Source organism: Ahaetulla prasina, chromosome 7 (genome assembly GCF_028640845.1).
Source record: "Ahaetulla prasina isolate Xishuangbanna chromosome 7, ASM2864084v1, whole genome shotgun sequence".
Lineage (NCBI taxonomy): Eukaryota > Metazoa > Chordata > Lepidosauria > Squamata > Colubridae > Ahaetulla > Ahaetulla prasina.
In genome coordinates this window covers 13,880,948-13,897,389 of record NC_080545.1, presented here as the reverse complement: position 1 = coordinate 13,897,389, position 16,442 = coordinate 13,880,948, and the positions used below count along the sequence as shown (strand labels likewise).

Sequence of the window (16,442 nt, the reverse complement as noted above, 5' to 3'; positions counted from 1 at the left end):
AGGTTGTAGAAAAAATGCTTTTAAAAGTAAAAAAAAAAAAAGTTGGCCATGCCCACCCAGTTACATTACCCCCACACACACACCAAGCCACGCCCATAGAACCAGTAGTACCAAGTTTTACATTTCACCCCTAGATAGAACAGACCATGAAGCATGATTGCAAACTGTTAGGAAATTGGACTCAATTTCAGTAAGTGCCTTTGAAATGAAAGGAAAGATGACTAGCTCATGTTGAATCCTGTTAACTTTATGATGGGTACAGTCTTGCTGTGTTCAGGATTTATTTAGAAGATATTGGTTGCATGTAGATAAAAAGAATGCCAAGTCATTGGTAAGCTGTAGGAAGCCCTGATCTGTTCTCTCCTAGTACTATTGAATATGTCTAGACTGGTTGTTTTCAAACTTGGCAACTTTGTGGTGTTACTTGGGTAATTTGGGGAGTTGAAGTCCACCCCTTTTATATTCGCCAAGTTCATACAACCTACCATATGTAGTGGACATGCCCAAAATAAAAAAAAAAATGGACAAAAATACATACATGGCTGGAAAAAATGGTAAAACAACATATTGATTTGAAACCAGAAGTATTCTTGTTTGACATGTTACCGGATAAGTACAATCAAGGGAATGCATATCTGATTTTACATGTACTGACTGCAGCTAGAATTGTATTTGCACAACAATGGAAAAGTGAAGAGATTTCCAACAGATGAAAATGTGATTTAAATAATATTAGAATGTGCAGAAATGGATAGGCTAACACTTACAATCAAGGAAAAGAAAGAAACTGAATACTTTTTGACTTCAGACTGATTTTATCAGTGGTTAGCTGATAAAAACAGGAGTTAGAAACAGGGAAATTTAAGGAAAGGATCAATGATACAAAGGAGGTATGTTAAAATGGTTAAGTAAACATTATTATTAATGTTATTACAATCAATACTAATGTAATGAATACTATTGTAAATATTTTGATTGCTATTTCCTAAAGCTATTTGTATCCAGACAACACACTGTTTAATTGAAAATGGAATTTTTATATGTTATAAAATAAAAAACTTGGGAGGGGGGAAATAAAAAATAAAGTCACCAAGTTTAGAAAACAACTGGTCTACACAGTCCTTAACACAACCCAACATTCTGGTGGCTCAACAGACTAAGCAGTCTGTTATTAACACAGCTGCTTGCAATTACTGCAAGTTCAAGTCCCACCTGGCCCAAGGTTGACTCAGCCTTCCATCCTTTATAAGGTAGGTAAAATGAGGACCCAGATTGTTGGGGGCAATAAAAGTTGACTTTGTATATAATATACAAATGGATGAAGACTATTGCTTAACACAGTGTAAGCCGCCCTGAGTCTTCGGAGAAGGGCGGGATATAAATTCAAATAAAAAAAAAAACATTCTGTTGAGCCCGGAATGGGGTGATTATGTCTGTGGATGATATGTATTGTTATGTCTCTTTTTCAATGCTTCTTTTTCCCTCAGCCATTCGATTTGGACGGATGCCCAGATCAGAAAAGGCAAAGTTGAAAGCTGAAATTCAAACAGGTGAACTTTGTATAGAAAATTCCGAAGTCGCAGATCTTAAGTCACTGGCCAAGAGAATTTATGACGCCTATTTGAAAAACTTTAATATGACCAAGCTCAAAGCAAGGCTCATACTTGTGGGGAAAGCCAATAACAATCCTGTAAGTATGCACCATCCCAGAAATGCATAAAAGCAAACTATATGAATGGCGCACGGATGTACATATAAGAGAAGAAATAGACTTATAAAGCAGTGATAAGAGATGTTCTCCTTCTCTCTGATACTAGTTTCTTTTGTGATGCACATAGGTCCTTATGTTAAAAAAAGTTTTGATTAGCCCTGAAAACTTATCCATATGTAAATATACTAAATTGATTAATTTGTTACCAAGGTCAAAGTTTCTGTAGTTGAGTGACAGCTTTATTTTCCAGATATTTTAATCATGTATGTCTCAGTCTTCAGGAAGCAACCCCAACAGCAAATGAAAATCATAACACCTTCTCCAAAAGCTCTTTTTGCAATGCAGATAATATACAGTGCTTAAAATAAGTGGCAGATTGTGACATTTTGGTTCTTGTGGGTATAATTTGGAGAGAATTCAAACCTGTTAAAGCCTCACTTGCTGAACCAGCAATACTTAAGACACATATTTGGGAAATGTTTAGCTAGGAATAGCCACACGCCTGAGCTTAAATACTAAACCATCAGTTTCTGCAATCATTTTGTTTTGTTCCAAGGCATTGCTTTGGATAGGAATCTGTGTTGAGTTGGATCCCATCTTGCCTTCCCTCCCTCTAACACAGGGCCCGGAAACTATGGCCGCATTAGAACCCGTGGACTTCAACTCCCAGAATTCCTGAGCCAGCATGTCTGGCTCATGAATTCTGGGAGTTGAAACCCACAAGTCATAAAAGGGGCCATAGTTTGCCCACTTCTGCTCTAACAGGGTTTGCCTGCCTGTAGCTCTTTTTTCTCTAAAGTCGACCCTGCAGTTCCTGCCTCATGCAAACTGTTCCCTCTTTTACATAAGCACTGAGGACTCCAATAACCATTTTCATCAGATTTTTAGCGTGAGTAAATTGCAAGCACAGCCGCAGGGAACACAAATCAGAATTACCAGGTGTGTGTAATGGCCCATATTGCTGTCAAAATTACTCTTTAACTTTCCTTAAATTACTGTATCCTTCTTTGCGGATTCCACTTTTATCTGTAACAACTGCATCCAGAAGACAATTTTTGCAAGCACAAATCAGTTTGCACCGTATTATTCCTGGCAGTTGCTTAATTCAGGCGCTTTTTATTTTCCTGCAGCCGTTTGTCATACACGATATGGACACATTGTGCATGGCCGAGAAAACATTGGTGGCAAAGCTGGTCGCTAACGGAATACAAAACAAGGAGGCAGAGGTGAGGATTTTCCATTGCTGCCAGTGCACCTCTGTAGAGGCGGTGACGGAACTCACGGAATTTGCCAAATCAATTCCGGGCTTCTGTAGCCTCGACTTGAATGACCAGGTGACCCTCTTAAAATATGGGGTGTACGAAGCCATTTTTGCCATGTTGGCTTCTGTGATGAACAAAGACGGGATGCTTGTGGCTTACGGGAACGGCTTCATAACGCGAGAATTCCTCAAAAGTTTAAGGAAGCCTTTTTGTGATATCATGGAGCCAAAGTTTGACTTTGCCATGAAATTCAACGCCTTGGAATTAGACGACAGCGACATTTCCCTTTTCGTGGCCGCTATAATATGTTGTGGAGGTAAGCCTTGATTCACTGCAGTCCTTCCTGAAATAGCAATATATTTTATGGAGTCTGCTCCTTGAGAAGGGTTCTGCTTTTGGCTCAGCAAGGGACCCATTTCAGACTCAACAGGTATTTTGAATCCAGTATTTATCATCCATACTTTACCAGATAGTCCGATATTTTTCTGGAAGTTGGAAGGAGTGTTTCATGTTTGCATCAGTAGTGGGTTCTACTTACGTTTGCTACTGGTTTGGAACCGGGAGCATGCGTACATGCTCGCTTCACTCGCGTGTGGCGCTTCTGCACATGTGCAGAACCTTTTGTGCATGCACAGAGCGTCCGTGATGATGTCCAGATGGGTGGGTGGAACCTCCCGCCGCTGCCACTACCGGTTCGCCCGAACTGGGACAAACCAGTAGAAACCCACCACTGGTTTGCATATTGAAGTTTCCATATGAAAGAGTTCATAATACAGGTAGTCCTTGACTTACAACAGTTGACCGAAGTTACAACGGCACTGAAAAGAGTGGCTTATGACCGTTTTTCACACTTATGACTGTTGCAGCATCCCCGCGGTCATGTGATTTGTATTCGGATGCTTGACATTTTCCCGGGGTCATGTAAACAGACTAAACAGAACGTAAACAGATTGACAGAGTTGGAAGGGACCTTGCAGATCATCTAATCCAACCCCCTGCCCAAGCAGGAGACCCTACATTTGCCTCTACCTAGGATCAAACTCACAACCTCCTGATTGTGAGTGGATCCCTTTGTGCGACATTCTTATAAGCAAAAACAAAGGGGAAGCCAGATTCACTGAACAACGATGTTACCAACTTATCAACTGTGGAGATTCACTTAGCCGTGGCAAGAAAGTGGGGCAAACTCATTTAACAAATAACAACATAAATTTCTAGTTGTAAGCCAAGGACTACCTATACAGTCATTTTATCCTCAGTTTATCCCTAATACCATGTTTTTCCCCAAAAATAAGACCGGGTCTTATATTAATTTTTGCTCCAGAAGACGCATTAGGGCTTATTTTCTGGTTAGGTCTTATTTTGGGGGAAATACGGTACTAAATGCATCCATCTGGCTGACAATCTTAACTGGGGCTTATTTTGGGGGTAGGGCTTATATTACGAGCATCCTGAAAAATCATGCTAGGACTTATTTCCAGTTGGGTCTTATTTTTGGGGAAACAGGGTATTTATCCAGAGATTAATATGAACTGTGGTAAAGAAGCAAAAAAAATTCAGTGACCCTTTCAAAGGAATGCAAAATGATGCTGTATCTTGGTAGATTATTGAGTAATTCTTAGCCCATCAAATTAAAGTAAAATGTTAGAACAGAGAGATTAGTTGCATCTCAAAAAGAAATATTATTGATGCTTCAATGTATTCAGGAAGCTATGATAAGGAACCCTAGGAAGATGAAGGAACTGATACATGACACAGATGTATCAGGAAATTCTCCACAAATAATAAGACAAATCAACAAACAAATCAACAAACAATACAAACAGATAAAGATGAGGAAGAGATAGTAAAAATTCCTGAAACGGAGCAGGCAGACTACGCTTTAAGAGCTCAAAATGTAGAAGAGAAAGAACTCCGAGGAGTGATGAAAGAATAATTGATGGACATGCTGTAGATTCGACAGTGAGAGGTAGATGTAGAGACAGACAAAATATTTAGATTAAATAAGAGTGATATAAGGAGATGCAAGATTCCAAGGGAGGAGTATGGGAGATTGGTCAAAAAATTGATAAGAGTTGAAATACTAAAAAGGGCAAGAGATGATGGATACATATAGAATACTTCTTAATATAAGATTTGCTCGATTAAGAATTAGAAAATAGAGGTAGAAATTAGAAATGGGGAAAATATTACTAGGTATATTGCTATATAATATATTACAATTAACATGTAGATGCAGATGTTAGAAGTTGAAAGACTATTATCAGATATACCTGAATAGTATTACTATTGTCAGTATTAAGCATAAAGTAATTTTAAAAAAAATATTATTATTTCAACTATTATCAATAAATCAGAATTATTATTACTGTATTTTTCAGAGTATAAGATGCACCTTTTCCCCCCTACAAGGGGGTGAAAATTTCAGTGCATATTATATATGGAATGTAGCCCCGCCCACCCACTGGTCCCCACTCTTTGGCCTCTGCCTCCCAGCAATTTACCTCCTTGCAACAAGCAGCAAGAAGAAACAGCCCATTTCAACTTCAGCACAGCTTACTTAGCACAAATTGCTTGTCCCTTGGATCAGCCTCCCGACTCTCAGCTGTTTCAGGCTGCAGGGATTGCCATGGCCTACTGCTGCGTGGGCCTCTGCTGCTTGCTGCAAGGAGGTAAATTGCTGGGAGCAGATTTTTTTTTTCTTGTGCTAATCAAGCTATGCTGAAAACGAAAATGAAAATAAAGCAGGCTGTTTGCCCTTTGCTGCAATGAGGCAAAATTGCTGGGAGGCAGAGGCAGATTTCTTTTTCTTGTTTTCTGCACCAAAAAAGGTAGGTGCGTCTTATAGCCCGGTGCGTTTTATACTCCGAAAAATAAGGTATTTTTGTAAACCTAAAATGACTCAGACAATACACTGTTCATTAAGCACCTATGTATGTCTAAGGAAAAAAATATGGATAAATATTTTTTTAAAAAATTATTATTATTATTATTATTATTATTATTATTATTATTATTATTATTATTATTATTATTATTATTATTATTATTATTAATAATAATTCGATTTTTACACCGCCCTTCTCCCGAAGGACTCAGGGCGGTGTACAGCCAAAATAAAACAAACAGTGCAATATACAATTAAAAACAAATTAAAAAACTTATTACATAATTGGCCTAAAAAATTTAAAATATATTAAACTAAAACCCATTAAAATTCATAATAAAAATTTAAAATTTAAAAAACCAATAAAATTTAAGCCAGCCCCGCATGAATAAATAAGTGTGTTTTCAGTTCGCGGCGGAAGGTCCGAAGGTCAGGTATTTGGCGTAAACCCGGGGGAAGCTCGTTCCAGAGGGTAGGGGCCCCCACAGAGGTGGGCCACAAATGATCCTGTATCCCAACAAATGATCCTGTATCCCAACAAGCTGGTAGAGATAGTCCTTGTTTATCAGCTAGTATTGTGACCAGGAAAGCAGTCACTAAGTGGAACCATATCTGTGCTTTGTGGGATCCTTGGTGCTCTCTGAGCTTGATTGTTTTCTTGCAGACATCATGATGTTACCTGGTTTAGTATGGTAATGAAATATCTGCCAGAAAACAGCCAAGCTCAGCAAGCCCACAAGAACCTCACAGTTCAACCCTGAGCTACAAATATTCTTTATACGTACAGCTGTGCTTATCTTCTCGTTTCAGCTTTCCTTTGCTTTATAGACCTGTGAAGGTCGTAAGTTATTTTTTAATCACTGTCATAACTCTCGTCACTAAAAGAGGCAGTTGTTAAATGAGGACTACCTGTATAGTGTCTGGGCATTGCTAATATAGCTAAGCAATAAAGCATTTTCTAACAAACTCAAATGCAGATAAACGCTTTGACCCCTGTTAGCCGTGATAACGTAATATAATGCTCTTACTTTTGAGAACAGATCGGCCAGGCTTGGTAAACATAGGACACATTGAGAAGATGCAAGAAAGCATCGTGCACGTACTGAAACTTCATTTAGAAAACAACCATCCGGACGACATCTTCCTATTCCCCAAACTTCTCCAGAAAATGGCCGATCTCCGGCAGCTGGTCACGGAACATGCTCAGCTAGTTCAAGTAATCAAAAAGACCGAATCAGATGCACACTTACATCCTTTGCTACAAGAAATATACAAGGATATGTACTAAGGGCGGTTTCCGTTTCGTGCAGCGGGCAAAGCGGTCGCTACACAGCCATGATGCTTCAGGCGCCTTGGTCTCCGTCGCGCTTCAGTTGGAACATTTGCAACCGTCCTAAAATTTGGGTAACTGGAATATCCGTTTCTCGTGCAGGGGTTCAGCAATCGAAAGGAATTGCATAACAGAGAGAGATGACGATAAAAAGGGGTGATTGATTTGAAATTTGGGGCCACGGTGGGAATTGCGTCGTGCCACAACTTTAACTCACAAATAGAATGCCTTCTGACATTTCTGCACTTTTAAGCATTTGTCGTTCCCCCCCACACCGCCTCCCCGCCACTCTCTTAATATGTGAAAGTCAGTCGTTTGGGGTAGGATCCAAAGAGCCTTGGGGCGGGCAGTGGCCAGAAGGGCTTTGCTGTTTTCTTTCTCTCACAGTTTATAGGAGGAATTATACTTGAAACTCAGGGATGTTTCAAAAATAAAGGTGAAGAGGGTTAGCCATTGAAGGGAGAAAGGGTACATCTTTTAGATGCGTCTGACTTTGTTCCTGGGATTGGTTGCATTTGGTATTTGATTGGTGACCGTTGAAGAGCCGTGGTGGCGCAGTGGCTAGAATGCAGTATTGCAGGCTAACTCTGCCGATTGCCAGCGGTTCGATCCTGGCTGGCTCAAGGTTGACTCAGCCTTCCATCCTTCCGAGGTCGGCAAAATGAGGACCCAGATTGTTGGGGGCAATAAGCTGGCTCTGTAAACCGCTTAGACAGGGCTGCAAAGCCCTGTGAAGCGGTATGTAACTTTTTAAGTGCTATTGCTACAGAAGAAAGTTTTTTTTCTTAGAAAAAAACAGCACTGCTTTTTCTGGCTAAGATTCCAATCCGAGTTCCATAGAATTATGTGGCACCTCTAGAAGTTTAGCTGTGTAGTATGGAGGACTTCAGGTGAAACATCAGAGGTTGATGGGATAGGAGGGTGATGATTTCCAACACCCCTTCAAAATCTATCTTTTGAGGGTTGGAGAGAAGACAGAGTCTAAGAAGAGCAGCCAGAATGGAAGAGAAGTTGGATTCCATCATTGTGCCAGATCTCAAGGACTTCGGGAATCTCAGTGGAATATAAGCTTCTTGTGCTTCCTTTACGATGATATGAACCAAGCTGCATGACTGTTAATCGTTGATTTACATCCCTTTAGTTATGGGGACTAAGGTGGCCTCATAGGTTGGCTTCAGTCTTGAATGTCTAAAATAAGGTCAGACCCAGTATTTCACAGAAGCCGTGTCGAATACCATTGGTGTGTAATTTGCACTGAAATGTAAAACAGAAATTGGGAGCCACTTAACACTACAGATTATTTCCTAGTTTGGTGGCACCAAAATACTGCAGTCAAGCCTTAAGTGGGAGCTTGAATAGTCTACAGCAGGGGTCTCCAACCTTGGTCCCTTTAAGACTTGCGGACTTCAACTCCCAGAGTCCCTCAGCCAGCAAAGCAAAGGGACCAAGGTTGGAGACCCCTGGTCTACAGCATCCCAAACTTGGCAACTTTTAAGACTTGCGGACTTCCAATTCCCAGAATTCTCCAGCCAGCCACGCTGGTTGGGGAATTCTGGGAGTTGAAGTCCATAGATTTTAAAGTTGTTGAGTTTAGATACCCCCGGTCTAGAGGTTTGTCTAAGCCCAATCTTCCACTGATGGTGTCTGTGTATTTTTAAAAGAGGGGATGTGTTAGACTTTTCAGACATTTAAATCCTTCAGATAAACTAGTGCATTGCATGTAGTAACCAGGTACCTTCTAAAACCATCATATCTGAAATTCTTTGTATTTCTGAGGGTTGTTTATCCACCTTTCGTTAGCCATCTCGACCCAAATTCTGAAGAGGGGGCTCACAGTCTTTCAATGCTGTATGTACAACTATAATTTCAGTTTGTTCAGATTATCCTAAAAAGGCCTTGGTTTTGGAAAAAAAAATACCAAATTTTCCTCAGTTAATTTATGTCCCTGTCGTGTTAAGATCTTCCAATAATATTTTCATCAGTTTTTCTAGACTCTACATTTTTTACACCTTGATTTCTTTTTAAAAAAAGAGATAAGTAGCCGATGTGTTCTAATATCCAGTTGGAATTATAATTACCTGTATATTCTTAAATCATTTTTATAGGTGAGGATTTTCATACTATGGAAAAATAGGCCTACTTTTTGCAAAGCTCCAAACACATTTGACAGAGTAGAAATTGTTTTATAATCAAAATGTCTTGGACAAACTGTGTGGAAATCACAGGCGAAAAAAAATGCTGATTTGGGTTATTTAGAACAGGGGTCTCCAACCTTGGCAACTTTAAGCCTGGAGGACTTCAACTCCCAGAATTCCCCAACGATTCTGGGAGTTGAAGTCCCCCAGGCTAAAAGTTGCCAAGGTTGGAGACCCCCGATTTAGAAGGCACCTTTCTTGCAGGAAGTTATTTTATTTTATCAATTTATCCCCCATTTTACTCAAAAGTGGCATTTTTCTGACACTGGCTCCCAACTGACCAGATCTTCCTCTTCAGCAGCTTTGTTTATAATCTTATCATAATTTAAAGTGTCATAAAGAGCTGTTTCTGAGCCCTTTCTATTCCATTTCCCGCACCTGAAACTGACTCAATAAGAATTAAAACGGGAGAAAGAATTCAGACGGAACAGCAGCTTATGCCAATATATTTTAATAGAAACACTGTCTAGAAATATGGTAAAAAAAACCCAACTGTTTGCACTATTATTCAGATTACTCAGGATTGGGGCAATAAAATAAAAATTAAAGCTGGGAAGGTTCGCTTCCCCAAAATAAAACCAAACTACCTCAACTAATAAAAAAAAATTTAAAAAAAGAGTTATAAATCAAATTGTTCAAGAAATACTAACGTATCATGCTGGCCGGCTCAGGAAGGTCCGTGCCTGTCAGCCAGAATTCATTTTCATTCTTTCATCATGTGAATGGTGTTTAGAGAAAGAATAAATGTCTTGCTATTCCACTTTTTAAACATAGACTGTATAATATGTATTCTCCCCCCCCCCCCCCGAAAAGTGGAAACCTGCATTGATGCTGCTTGCTTGACCCCTGCTATATTGGTGTTCTCTGTATGGCATAACCTTTATTTGTTCATCATTTCTTGCCCCTTATTGGGAGTTGTGCAAAGGGCAGCTACATCAACAAGGTATCCGGGTTGACGCCCTTTCGGCTGGGCGCCTCCCCGCGCATTGGCAGTCGGGAAGAGAGAGAAAGGAAGAGAGAATATAAAGAATATATTCTTTATAGATGTTTGCCTTCTAGCATAGTTTAACCAGCCTGGTACCACATCAAGATGTTACGCCTCAAACCTCTTACGCAGTACGATACCAATTTCTTTCTTCATGCTCCTTAGCAACACAGAGAGAGAGAGTAAATGTGTTTTAAGTAAATTCCATTGGAATCAGGTCAAGATGCCCCCGCGTGTCCAGAACATTTCTTGAAACGGACTGTTTGATGAACTTCCTTTGTTGACGGGGAACCTAAAATGCTGTTTTTAGCTGAAACCTGACATGCCGGTTATTTTTTATTTTTATTTTTTTTGCATTGGGTTGAATTCCTTCACACCAGAAAGGAAATTTTGGCCACCCCAAATGGAGGCCGCCTCCATTTGGCAAACCTGGGTCCTCCAAATAGATCTAATCTCTGCTTGCATTTTCAAGTTGCACAACCCGACTCTTTGTTTTCATGGCTTAGTGTTTTTTTTATGGACGGTAGGGAAGAAAATTTACCCTCACAGTGGACCCATATACCTTATGAATTTTCCACCTCTTTTAAGATAGTTGGGAAGTCGTGTGGAGTGTTTGATTCAACGCACTAGAGGCTTTCATCCAATTCGTAGGAAAGGGCCGTGAACAAACTTACCGACTGTTAATATCACTGATTTTTAAAGAACAGTAGGAGGTTAATCGTATAATACAGACTCCGAGGAGCAGAGTGTCAGTGAATGAGTGGGAAATTCATTACGAGCTGGTGGAAACTGTTATAGCCTAATACCCAGTGTCATCAGCCTGCTAAGAATAGTATAAGGTAAATGTTTACAGTTACTATGCATTTGATTTCCCCTTCTCCCCCCCACCCCCCTTACATTGAGGATTTAATCTTGAGGCTTCAGTAGGAATCTGTTGACCTCCCAGATGACTTTCACGAGCAACCAATTTAAGTGTAGGGATAACATGCACTGAATTTGCACTGTATTTGTAATTAAAGCTTTTAGAAATCCCTAGGCAGCAATGTAAAATTCCTCTGAACCGCTCTCAAATCTAATGAGACAGAGGAGGTATGAGGTTTCAGTATATTGAAATTAATGGGAGAGATTTATAGCCCCTCCCCCGCCCCTTCTTGACGTATTATTCCAATTAACAAGGGCAGTTGCCTTGTCTGCCTCCCTTCTCCGTTGGGCTTCCTCTGATACCCATAGCAAGATACAAAAGCAGTAATGCTCAGATTCATTTCCACCAATTTGCAAATTATAAAGACAGGCCTCATGTCTGCTACATCTGCAGAGTTTGGCCACGGTGGTGGAATCAAAGCTCCCATCTGTTTGTTTGTTTTTTACCAGAAGTGCCATACACATAAAAAAAAAAAACCCAAAAAAACCAGATCAAGCTTTGATTGCACTGTCATATCCAACATCCCGGTTTGTTTTTTGGACCATGCCTGCAGATGCCCTTTCCTCATGTAAACGGTAGTTGGTAAAGGTGGATTAAAGCATTTGTAGCTCAGGTTTTATTTGGAAGCATCCTAGTGAAATATATTGACAATGCAAGTGATCAATTAAGCACCTCCGTCTTTAACGGATGAGTCTTGGCGATGCAAGCTTATGTGGTTTTTCATGCTTATTTTAAGCAGACTTGAACTGTAGTACTGACTACCACTTTATCCGTAACTTACTTTTTCTGCACTTTGGTTCCTGGGTCTGAGGCAGCAATAAAAGAAAACCCGATGAGGAATTCAGTCAGCTGTATTGTACTGTAATTATCTGCTTTCCAATGCCTTGTTTCTGAACGGTTTGGAGTGACTTTGCATATCTTAAGCTGTTCCCGAGTTGTAGAGCAAAACACTGAAAGGAGATCAAAAATTAGATTTCTTCTCCATATTTAAATGGTATGAAAGCTGTACTTGTATGATGATGACTCAGCTTTTAGGGAAGAATTGTAGATTTAGCCCAAGGATTTAACAATATATATATATAAAATTTTCAGCTTCTGTTATTAAACTGTAAAGTATTCTTAACGGTGAATAGGATTGTCCACAATGTTATGAAAATACTTGTTGACTGTATTTGGCAAACGTTGGCCTTTGAATTCTATTTCTATACTGTGGGATTGTGGGGGGAGGGAGGGGCAATGATGCTGAAAATGTGATAGCAATTTCCCAAAGATCATTGTGGACAAACGTGGCAAAGCTTCCATTGCGATTTGTTTAATGACACAGAAGGGGAAGACTTTTTGGCTGGGACTTCCGTTTCATGTCTCTTTTCTCACTCGCCTTGTAAAGGGCTGGTACCCCACCTCAATAGTTTTGTGCCATGGCACTTTTTGAGCACTTTCCTATAAATTCCCCTGTTATTGCTGTTCAGCAAGGGGGGAAAAGAGAAACAATGCAAGTTTCAAGGTCTCTTAGTATGCACAAAGTCACCTCTTGCCCATCACCTTGGAAAATGTGTGGGAGGGCAGTTGCTAAGTCCATTTAAGGGTTCTTGTCATCTCCACCTAAAATGTCGCGTGTCCCTCGGTGTTGCTTGCAGAATAGGCCCAGCTATTGGTTGCGTTTGATATATTCAAGGGAATCAGAGCAGCCGCGCTAGATGTCATTTTTATTCCAGAATTGTATAAAGCAGAGGTCTCCAACCTTGGGCCACTTTTAAGATCTGTGGACAGCGGTGAAATGCTACCGGTTCACACCGGTTCGGGCAAATTGGTAGTGATAAAAACTACCGCTTCAGGCGAATTGGTAGTGATAAAAACTACCGCTTCAGGCAAACTGGTAGTGATAAAAACTACCGCTTCAGGCGAACTGGTAGTGATAAAAACTACCGCTTCAGGCAAACCGATAGTAAAAAAAAAGCTACTGGTTCCTCCGAACCAATATTTCCGATGATCAGGTGTGCCGCGTGATTTAAAATTGCTAGAAAGCAGGAAATCCTACTTTCTAGTGAATCCAAATCGCGTGGCACAGCTGTTCCCCTCCGCTGTTCTAGTTGCCTTCCCAAGCCTCCTTTTTCTACGTGAAGCGTGCATTTTGTGTGTACTGCGCTTGCACGCACATGCACAGCGTGCATTTGGTGTGCACTGCACATGCGCAGGTAGCGAACCGGTGCCAAACCAGGGAAGATTTCATCACTGTCTGCGGACTTCAATTCCCAGAATTCCCCAGCTGGCCAAATATTAAAGTTGCCAAGGTTGGGCATCTCGTTCCGTACAGCATCAGGTATGATGGGAGAACAGTCTAGGGAGGTAGCTACCTTTAGACCAGTGATGGGTAAACTTTTTGCCATTGCGTGCCGAAAGCAGGGGGAGTGCGTGGCGGGGGGGTGCCACACATGCGTGTGCCCACACCCATAATTCAATGTGCTCCGCTCCCCCCATGCATGCGCACACAACCCCCCCCCCCGTACTCCCCTTGCTTTTGGCACATGATGGCATGGTGGGCCCAGTAGGCCCACTTTTTGCCCTCCTCAGGCTCCAGAGGCTTTCTAGGAGTCTGGGGAGGGCAAAAATGCCCCCCCCCCCCGAGGCTGAAAACAGCCCGTTTCTTGATTTCCGGTGGGCCCAGAAGGCCCGAAAATCAGCTGGCTGGTGCACACGTGCACGGGAGCTGAGCTAGGGCAACGCTCGAATGCACACATATATGGTGTTCCGCGTGCCACCTGTGGCACGCGTGCCATAGGATCACCATCACGGCTTTAGACAGTGGCTCCCTCTAAGTGGATTGCAATCCAGAGGAGCCAAATTGAAATCTCAGGAAGGAACTGGAAGCAGATTTTGCTTTCCATTCATTTGCAAGGAGTGGATGGTACCAAAAGTAGTGTCAAATGTTGCCTTCAGGTGCCTTCTTTTCTTCAAGAAGTTTGAAGAACGCTTGGAAAGATGGAATAATCATCTGCCGTCTCTTCTACACAGAGATTAAAGAGCTAAAACCAGAAAACAAATCTTCCTCCATAATAAGAGGAGGAAAAGGAGATTTCATGAAAGTAGAAATTTGGCCTCTAGAGCACTTAAGTAGCAATCATTGAACCAGCTTTAGCTCACCTTAAAAGCAGCTAAGTCTTTTTTTCTACTGCAACGGAGTTTGTGGGAATTTAAAATCGGGGTTGATGATGTTAATCCAGTTAGGCTGGAGTTCAGCTTCCCCAAGCCAACAGGTGTCCAGTCAATTGAGGTCCCGGGGAGTCATGATGTCATTGCACAAACACTACAAATTGCATCATTTACACCTGTTGCGCTGATGCAACATTTGTGATATAGTAATACAGTATGTAGTGTTGTTACTGCTTGGGCCAGGTGCTTGTGTCCAAAGGCTTATTGGCTGTAACTACTGGGAGTAGTTCCTCCAGTCCAAAGAGAACGGTTTTAAGGCACTAAGCCAGGGGTCCTCAAACTTGGCAGCTTTAAGACTTGTGGACTTCAACTCCCAGAATTCTCCAGCCAGCATAGCTATGCTGGCTGGAGAATTCTGGGAGTTGAAGTCCACAAGTCTTAAAGCTGTCAAGTTGGAAGACCTCTGCACTAGGCAGATAGACTTGGGAGAACTATAAAGAATTATTTTCAGCTGCAGTAAACAATGCACAGTAAAAGCTGAGGGATAAGACAAGAAAAAGAAAAAAAAAAGCTTGACTTTGGAAAAAAAAAACATTTCGTAGACTGCCTTTGAGGGTAATTTGCTGGTTCAAAATTTGTGCGTAGCACGTTTATCACTATTGTCCTTAATAAGGAAGACGCTTGATACAGATGAAAAACATTTCACATGCTTTTTTTTTTATTTTAGATTCTAGCTTAAAATGCATTAGGTGTTCTATCATCCATAATGAGAAGCCTGTCGCTTTTTTTATGCAAAATTCTGGAGTGCTTAAAAGTTTTAAGTCATTCTGATTCAGACCTCTGGATTCTCCTGTATTTAAAGAGAAGTCAGATTTGTCACCTGCTTCACCTGATGAAGGTAATACTGTAACTCCGGTCAGAAATTCAGATCAACGAACGGTACCCATGATGCCTCCCATTCAGGAGGCAACGGTGAATTATTCTAGCAAAAACTGGGACTTATAAAAAAGCAACATTGGATTTTTCTCATGCGTTTTGCAATACAAAACCGCCGTTTATAGTGTTTCTCAGATCTTGAATCGGACCTTCTAATTTCCCTATTCAAAGAATAGAAAGCTTGACTAATAAAATAGGTATTTAATGAGCCTGCTGGGAATCTCTTGGTCAACATCTGTGTGTACAGTACTTTTAATTTTTTTCTGTAAGACTGATGAATGTATGTAAAGAGCAATTTCACTGTGTGATTTTTTTCCCCCTTGCCTTAATGGCCTCAAATAAAGTATTTCTTTAAAAAAAAGGAATGGCCTGAGATTTAATGAAGAGAGTGTTCTGTCTTATTACCCAGAGGAAATCATTAACTGGAGATAATGTTGGTGAAACATGTCCTTGGCTATCCATAGAACACATTCTGGTACTTAAATACGACTTACAGCAAAGTAAAATAAAAAAGAAACAATAACTTCTCTTGCATTTTATGTTTTAGTTTCATCTCTGTGACCTAACAGTTCATTTAGTGACCATTCAAAGTTACGACAGCACTGGGGAGAAAAAAGGGCTTATGACCGTTTTTCACATTTAACAACCATTGCAGCATCCCCATGGCCGCATGATCAAAATTCAGATGCTTGGCAACTAGTTCGTATTTATGACGGTCGGAGTGTCCCGGGGTGGGTCATGTGATTCCCCTTTTGTGACCTGACAAAAGTCAATGGGGAAGCCGGATTCACTAATCGACCGTGTTACTAACTGAACAAGTGCAATGGTTCACTTAACAACGGTCTCCAGGAAAAGTCGTACAATGGGGCAAAGTCACTGAACAAATGTTTCACTTAGCAACGTCAATTTGGAGCTCAATTGTGGTCGTAACCTGAAGGCTACCAGCAAGGATGTTTGTGGCTAGGACATGTCACTCAGAACAGAGCTGGAAGGGACCTTGGAGGTCTTCTAGTCCAGCCCAAGGAGACCCTATACCAGGGGTCTGCAAACTTGGCTCCTTTAAG

General features: G+C 40.9%; 1 protein-coding gene across 3 annotated transcripts in view; it reads left to right on the top strand.

Annotated features, from left to right (window-relative positions):
- Positions 1–15,265, top strand: part of PPARA (peroxisome proliferator activated receptor alpha) — a 54,140-nt gene extending 38,875 nt beyond the window's left edge. For all 3 annotated transcript variants that reach the window (XM_058190664.1, XM_058190667.1, XM_058190665.1), the window contains exons 6-8: positions 1,488–1,690; positions 2,842–3,289; positions 6,901–15,265. In XM_058190664.1, coding sequence (XP_058046647.1) covers positions 1,488–1,690; positions 2,842–3,289; positions 6,901–7,148 — 899 coding nt within the window. In that variant the 3' untranslated portion in view covers positions 7,149–15,265. The remainder of the gene's footprint in view (positions 1–1,487; positions 1,691–2,841; positions 3,290–6,900) is intronic.
- Positions 15,266–16,442: the final 1,177 nt, after the last annotated feature.